The sequence below is a fragment of the Lactuca serriola genome, chromosome 8 (genome assembly GCF_051521515.1).
Source record: "Lactuca serriola cultivar US96UC23 chromosome 8, Lser_US96UC23_V15, whole genome shotgun sequence".
Classification (NCBI taxonomy): domain Eukaryota; kingdom Viridiplantae; phylum Streptophyta; class Magnoliopsida; order Asterales; family Asteraceae; genus Lactuca; species Lactuca serriola.
Window position 1 is genome coordinate 187,402,118 of NC_136415.1, and position 8,230 is coordinate 187,410,347.

The window sequence follows — 8,230 nt, forward strand, 5'->3', positions numbered from 1 at the left end:
TGAGTGTGCTTATGGTTTTTTGAAAACATGTTTTCCTATATTGAAGATATTGAAGAGGATGACACCATTTCCGTTAGTTATACAAAAAAATATTATCATTGCATGTTTTGTGCTTCATAACTTTGTAAGGAAATATGCGATGAGTACTTCAATCAATAACATGAACACAAACACGTTTCGAAATAACAATGTGTACCTTGATGATAATAAAGACGAGGTTGTAACACATGGTACTACAACAGATTGTGTGAATGTTTGACTCAATTACAAAATAAAATTGTTGAGAAGTAAATGTAAAATATGGAATGAATTATTATTATAAAACTAGAAATATTTTGTGGTTGTAATAATTTTTTATTTCAATATTGTAAGACTATATATAATTATTTAAATTTTGACGTTAAAAAACTATTTTATGTAAAAAAAATCATTTTATTTAAATTTCAATTTAATTTAATAATTTTTAGACGACAAAAAATAATCTAAGCTTGTGAGAGAATGAAGATGTTTGATCCATCTTATTCTACAAAAACTTACAAAAACTTAGAGATGGTTGTCCTTATCAATTTCGTGTCACTTGCCTTACAATGGTTGTCCATATCAATTTCGTGTCACTTGCCTCTCAACAGTTGTTTTATGCATATCTTCATAAAAAAAGAGAAAGAGAACAAATTTGTCAGACTTATAGCGCCTAGGGAAATACTATCGATAAACTCAACGTCGTCATAGCAAGATTAAAAGATATTATTCCATAACACAACATCTATACCATTACAATCATGATCAAACACAAATAGAAAATCATACACCTGTAAACCGATCCAATTTTCGGCTCCAACAATTACCCGAAATTATTTCGATAATATTCTAAAAACTCGGTACGAGTAACAACTCAGTCTTCCTTTGAACCGTGGCTCCAAAGCTCTCAGTCATATCAAGTTGGTCATGGCTGGCACCATTAGGAAGTTTCCAGTTGAAATGATAAAGTATGTTTGCAAGTGGAAGCTGAACATTAGCTAACCCTAGTGCAGCTCCAGGACACATCCTTCTCCCAGCTCCAAATGGAAGATACTCATAATCTGCTCCCATGATGTTATTAGGGTTGTTTTCAAACCTCTCAGGGATGAAAGCCTCAGCGTCTTTCCAGTATTCAGGGTCTCTGTTGATTGCAAAGACATTGACAATAAGTTTGGTCTTATTGGCTATTTCATAACCTGCTAAGTTCACTGGCTCACGGCATTCTCGTGGCATAACCAATGGTAGTGGAGGGTGTAAGCGGAGGGTTTCTCGGATCACGAGGTTTAGGTATGCGAGGTCTTGAATGTCCTCCTCTTGGATCTTTTCTTTCCCGTTCAATGCTTGCCTTAGTTCGGCTTGTACCTTCTCCATGGCTCTCGGACACCTTATCAGTTCCGAAATCGCCCATTCTACTGTGGCGGATGAAGTGTCTGTTCCAGCTCCGAACATATCCTGCATTAATCATGTTCATTTCCCCATCAGTATAAAAATCAAGTACAAAAAAGTTGTATTAATATTTAATGAAGTGGGACATATATAGGAGATATGGTGTTACATTATTCGTTTTACACCAAATCACTGAACTTGTTTTTCATATAAAAAATTATAAATTAATATATACTGTACAGGATATATCTTTACAAAATCTTATTGTATAATGAGTTTAATATTGAATACGACATTTAAATATTGTAATATGTATATTATTGAAAAGTTGTCACTTATATTTTGGCATATTTGTTTTCTACTTTAGTGAAAGAGTACAAAACTATTAAAAAAAGTGTAAGATATGTTTTTCCAATTGATAATTTTAGTTGTTGGTAGGAAAAAAATTGCTAAAAAACAATATTTATTTGTTGTTAAAGAATAGAGACACCCTAATGGATTCGAATGCTTACCAAAATAATGGCTTTAACGTTATCGGCTGTTAATGGGAACTCAGCGCTATCTTTAAGCCGTAGAAGCACATCGAGAAGTGTCTCGTTGGCTTTGCTTGAGGTGCTAACATGGTGTTCAGCGACGATGTTGTTGATCAAATTATCAAGCTTTTTGTGAATACTGGTTAACCTAGCCCTCTTGCCGGAAAGATGATGAAGGAATTTCTTCGAAGGAAAGATATCCGCCACATCAAAACCACCAGTTTGCCTCAAGATCTCTTTAACAATCTCTGTAAACTCTCTTTGATCCTTGATTCCTTTTCCAAACGCTGCTCGACTCAATATAGTCGCTATCATCTTGAAAATACTCTCTGAAAGATTGATCGGTTTCCCTGACCCTGACTCCTTAACTTCTTTAACCAAATTCCAGCACTCCTCTTCACGAATTGACTGAAACGACTTAACTTTCTTCACACTCAAAAGCTCCAAAGTGCAAAGCTTTCGTAGTTGTCTCCAGTATTCACCGTAGGGTGCAAGAACGATATCTGTGTTGTGATATGCAATGATCTCACCGGTTAGGGTCTCAGGCCTGTTAGCGAAGGTAATGTCGTAAGTCGTTAAAATCTCTTTAGCCCATTTTGGAGATGACACCACGATTGTCGAGACCTCACCAAGCTGCAGATGCATCAAAGATCCATGCTTTCTTGCTAAATCCATAACACCACGATGTGGCATTGTACCTGTTCATCAAGAAACATATGATATGAATACAACTTCTTAAATACATACAGAGTAAAGTTACATCTATTAATTGAATTAATGATCTAGTTACCGATAAGATGGTGCATGTGACCGATTATGGGGAGTCGCGATGCCTCTGGAAGTTGCTTTTTAGTGGATTTGGGACGAGTGGCAAGCTTGTAAAGGAAGAAGACGATGGTGGCGAGAGCAATGGAGGTGGTTATTGAAAGCTCCATTGCTGAATGCTGACGATGAAGAAATGTCCGAATGGTTTGGTTCCTTAAAATGATAAGATTGTTTATATAGCTGCAACCGGTTTGAATGGAAGGTGATATGAGAGCAGCTCTATCTTGACTTGCCAACAATGCCCTCCCAATAATTCTAATCTTATATTGTTGATGTTCAGTTAGCAGCAGGCCACTGTTGACCTGGATGCAATCGTTGACTATAGCAAACAAATACCATATCTTAATTTGCAGTTGTTTATATTTTTAATATTTTATTTTAATTTACTGAGCCGGGTAAAGATTACTATTTTATTTAAAACGTTTCTAAAAAATGTTTAACGATTTTCATATGTCCGATTTTATTTATTTACTTATTTTTTTTTTTGTTAAAAAGGACCAAAAGAACCAACCTAGTCTAACGTCTTTCTAATTGCAAAGGTATAGATTAGATTTCCTTTCAATCTCTCATAGATATCCTGCCCTTATTTAGATTTTATTATTATTATTATTATTATTATTATTATTATTATTATTTTCAAAATATTTTTTATTTTCAAAATATTTGACAAAAAATCTCCACCATTAATTTTTAAATGTTGAATTTTTATAGTTTCTTAAAAAGAATTATTTTTCTTTTATTAAAAAAGATAAAATTGTTATGAATTAAGCGTAATTAATGTAACTTTAAACCAAACCAAACTAATAAGCTTTGATAAGAACTTTAATTGAGAAAAAAGAATATTTAGTGAGAATATGAAAGTTATATCTCTTATAATTTTTTGGTGTATGTTATTCTTTACAATGAAGGAGTATTTATACTACAAAATTTACTAATATATAATTGTAACCAGTTAGAAATGTTGACAAATTTACCATGCACCAATTATTATGTTATCCACAAATGATTTACAACACTCCCCCTTGGATGATATCATTTTAACGTTCAACTTTGATGTACTGCCACATTAAAAACATTGCTAAATAAAACCTAGTGGAAAAAAACTTTAGTGAAGGGAAAAAAAGTGCAGTGTATATTTGAATCCCCTTTATTTAGACATATGTCACATTATATTCTATGCACATGTCGCATTCCGATGCCATGAGCATGTTTCCTGAAGATTGTTGTAGGAAGTGCCCTCGTAAAAAGGTCTACTGCATTGTTACTGGATTGAACATATTTGATTTCAACTTGATGGTTCTTTGTGAGCTCTTGAGTGTACTCAAAAAACTTTGGAGGTATATGTTTTGTCATGTCGCTCTTGATATATCACTCTTTCATTTGAGTGACACATGCTGAGTTATCTTCATAAATTAAAGTTGGACCTATATCATTTTTAAGTCAATATGAAATTAAAACTAGTTGTGTCATCGATCTTAACCATGTACATTCTCTACTAGCTTCATTCAGTGCAATTACTTCAGCATGATTTGAGGATGTGGCAACAAGTGTTTGCTTTTGAGAACACCAGGAAATTGCAGTACCGCCATTCATGAATAAGTATCCAATTTGAGATCTAGCTTTATGAGGATCAGACAAATAACCTGCATCTTCATAACCAATCAAGCCTTGTTTTGAATTGTTAGGGTAAAATAACCCTAAATCACTAGTTCCTCGAAGGTATCGAAAAATATGTTTGATTCCATTCCAATGTCTTTTTGTTGGGGCTGAACTAAATCTTGCTAGCAAGTTTACAGCGAAAGAAATGTCAGGTCTAGTATAATTGGTAAGATACATAAGAGCTCCAATTGCAATAGATATGGTACTTTTGAACCAAGGACTTCTTCATTTTCTTCGCATGGACGAAATGGATCATTGTCAATATTTAATGATCTAACAACCATTGGAGTGCTTAAAGGATTTGCATTGTCTATATTGAAACGTTTCAAGACTCTTTCTATGTAATTTAATTGATGCACAAGTATTCCTTTAGGCATATGCTCAATCTATAAACCAAGACAATATTTGGTTTTTCCAAGATCTTTCATTTCAAATTCTTTCTTTAAAAGTTCAATCACTTCAAGGATTTCTCTATTCGTTCCAATGATGTTCAGATCATCAACATAGACTGCTATGATCACATATCTAGATGCTGTTTTCTTAATAAATACACATGGACAAATAGTGTTATTTTTATAATCTTTACTTATCAAATAATCGCTTAAACGATTGTACCAGATGCGCCCAGATTGCTTTAAACCATACAAAGATCTTTGTAACTTTATAGAATACATTTCTTTGGGTTTTGCACTTAATGTTTTAGGAATTTTAAATCCTTCAGGGATTTTCATATAGATATCACTATCAAGTGATCCATACAAGTAAGTTGTAACAACATCCATAAGATGCATCTCCAAATTTTTAGATACTGCCAAGCTGATTAAATATCTGAAAGTGGTTAAATCCATTACCGGTGAATAAGTTTCTTCATAATCAATTCCAAGTCTTTGAGAGAAACCTTGAGCAACAAGTTTGGCCTTGTATCTTACAATTTCGTCTTTCTTATTTCTTTTTCGTACGAAGATCCATCTATATCCTAATGGTTTCACAATTTCATGTGTGAGGATAATGTTCCCAAAAACCTTTCTCTTGTTAAGAGAATTTAATTCAACTTGCATAGCTTCCTTCCATTTAGCCAAATCATTTCTTCTTTGACATTCGATGACAGATTGTGGTTCAGGATAATCATTCATCATATCACATGCAACTGAATAAGAAAATATTGCACCTATATTGTCAGTTTCATTTTGGTCACATATTCTATTTGTCTGACCATAATGTAGTGCATCATCCTCCTTTCCTGGGGGAATTTGAATAATCTGTGTTTCTCCAGGAACACTTTCCTCATGATCTAGTGCATTTTCTGCTCATTTTCTTTTTTGTGGGTTCTTATCCTTAGAACCAAATGGCCTTCCACACTTCATGCATGTTTTAGACACTTGGGTGACTTTATCATCAGATTGTCCATAGGGAATGTCAATTCGAGCTGGAACATTGACAACTGGTATATATGATTTAGTCACCCTTTTTGTGTCAATAAATGCATCAAGTAATTGGTTTGCCGTTTCTAGGAAATGCATTATCTTTTGAACTTCCATGTCACATTGCCTTGTGTGAGGGTCAAGATATGATAAAGAAGGCTCATGCCATGACACATTCTTTTCTAGAATCTTCTTTTCTCCACCTAATGATGGGAAATTTGCCTCATCAAATTGGCGATCTGCTAGGCATGCTGTGAAAACATCACCTGTTAATGGTTCAAGATATCTTATAATAGAGAGTGACTCATAACCAACATATATTCCCAGCCTTCTTTGAGGACCCATTTTTGCCCTTTGAGGTGGTGCAATAGGGACATATACTTCACATCCAAAAATTCTCAAATGGGATATATTTGGCTCTTAACCGAAAGCAAGTTAAAATGGAAAATATACATGATATGAACTTGGTCTCATGCGTATCAATGATCCAGCATGTGAGATTGCACGACCCCAAACAGAAACAGGAAGTTTGTTCCTCATTATCAATGGTGTAGCTATTAGCTAAAGACGTTTAATCAGTGATTCAGCTAAAACATTTTGTGTGTATACATGAGCAACTAGATGCTCAACAACCATTATCAAGTCTCACTCTTTTGATAGTATAATCAGGGAAATGTGCCCTTAATTTAATAATTTGGGCAAGAAACTTTGCAAATGCCATATTACGAGTTGATAATAGGAAACACGAGACCGTTTGCTGGATGCATCTATTAAGACCATAAAGTATCTAAATGGTCCAGATGGAGGGTGAATCGGTCCACATATATCACCTTGATTTGTTTCTAGAAATCTAGGTGATTCCCTTTAAACTTTCATTGGAAAGTGTCTTATAATTAACTTTCCAAGGGAACAAGATGTACATGATTTTATGGTACTGGATTGAGGGAACTTTTGGTCCTTCAATGGATGCTCATGTGTATTCTCAATTTTCCTTCGCATCATTGTTAATACTGGGTGGCCCAACCTATCATGCCATAAACTGAATGTCCCAGGATCACAATGTTTTTCTTCGATTACCATATTTGATTCAATCATATGTATATATGTATAATGCAGACCATATTCATGTGTTGGTAGTTTTTCAAACACATGGTTTTTTGTCTATAATAAACATATATTTCTTATTTTCAATGGTCATAATTTTTGTGTCATATTCTTTGAAATATATGTCGTTGAAACTTAATAAGTTTCTATTAGACATTGGAGAAAATAAGGCATTTTCTATACAAAATCTTGTACCATTTGGTAATATAAAATGTGCTTTCCCGGTTCCCTCTATCAAGTCTGCAGAACCTGATATTGTATGTATGATTGTTTTTGTTGGTACTAATTTTGTAAAATATTTCTTTGATTTCAGAATAGTATGTGTACTACCACTATCTGCTATACAAAGATCTCTAATATTTTCTTGGTGTTATGCTCCAGTTAGACTCATATTAAACTTCACATATGAAAGGAATAATAAGTGAATAAACATAATCATAATTATTATTAAAAGGAAAGTTCATTTTATTATAGGAAAGACATTACATGAAAAGTAAACGAAGGAAAAAATAGATTCACTAGAACAATAACAGATTTTTTTCTCGTTTATGTCTTCCATGTCATTGCAGAAATCAGCAACATCTAGCGGAGTGAATTCAACATTATCAATGATGTAACGTCCCAAAATTCGAGTATTAAATATCATTTTTTAATTAATAATTTTTAAGACATTTTAACATAACATTGTCAATAAAACAATACATTACAAAATCATAATATCGTGTCCCAAACCATGACATCAAAATAATGAAAATCATAGTGCAATCCCAGAAAATCCGATGCGGAATCATGTGTGTGTGTGTGATGCGATGCTACGCCGCTGGCTCCTTCCCCTTAGACGAAGAGGTACCTGAAACCCAAAACATAAATCGTAAGCACAAAGCTTAGTGAGTTCCCCCATCATACCACATACCAAAAAATATCTTCGATATCTTTCAACCGGTAATCATCATCGGTATCTTTCAACCGGTAACTTCCATCGGTATCTTTCAACCGGTAATCATCATCGGTATCTTTCAACCGGTAACCATCATCGGTATCTTTCAATCGGTAACTGGGGACTATTCCACCCCTACCATTAACATACATCATCAAGATATAAACATACAATCAGGCATATCCGGGTACTGACCTACCCTTCGGTCCTAAGGACCACTATCAGGGAAACTGATCCCTACTATACACATAACATATCATACAGGTAAATCTCATAAGCAAGGCACATAACCAGACCAATATAATTATCACAAAGACAATCATCTCCTAAATATTCCTCTTTGGTGG

General features: G+C 33.9%; 1 protein-coding gene across 1 annotated transcript; it reads right to left on the minus strand.

Annotated features, from left to right (window-relative positions):
* Positions 1-723: 723 nt before the first annotated feature.
* On the minus strand, positions 724-2,981 carry LOC145065694 (germacrene A hydroxylase). The gene is made up of 3 exons (XM_079012744.1): positions 2,728-2,981; positions 1,917-2,635; positions 724-1,470 (listed from the first exon to the last, which is right to left on the minus strand). The coding sequence occupies exons 1-3, from the start codon at positions 2,870-2,872 to the stop codon at positions 868-870; spliced, it is 1,467 nt and encodes a 488-aa protein (XP_078868870.1). The 5' UTR covers positions 2,873-2,981; the 3' UTR covers positions 724-867.
* Positions 2,982-8,230: the final 5,249 nt, after the last annotated feature.

Excerpts from the sequence above, each read along its gene's own strand:
- LOC145065694 (XM_079012744.1), bottom strand. The coding sequence starts at position 2,872 with ATGGAGCTTTCAATAACCACCTCCATTGCTCTCGCCACCATCGTCTTC. Across the intron at positions 2,636-2,727 it reads TCACATGCACCATCTTATCG|GTACAATGCCACATCGTGGT; the intron begins GTAACTAGATCA and ends CTTGATGAACAG. Across the intron at positions 1,471-1,916 it reads ACGTTAAAGCCATTATTTTG|GATATGTTCGGAGCTGGAAC; the intron begins GTAAGCATTCGA and ends TGATTAATGCAG.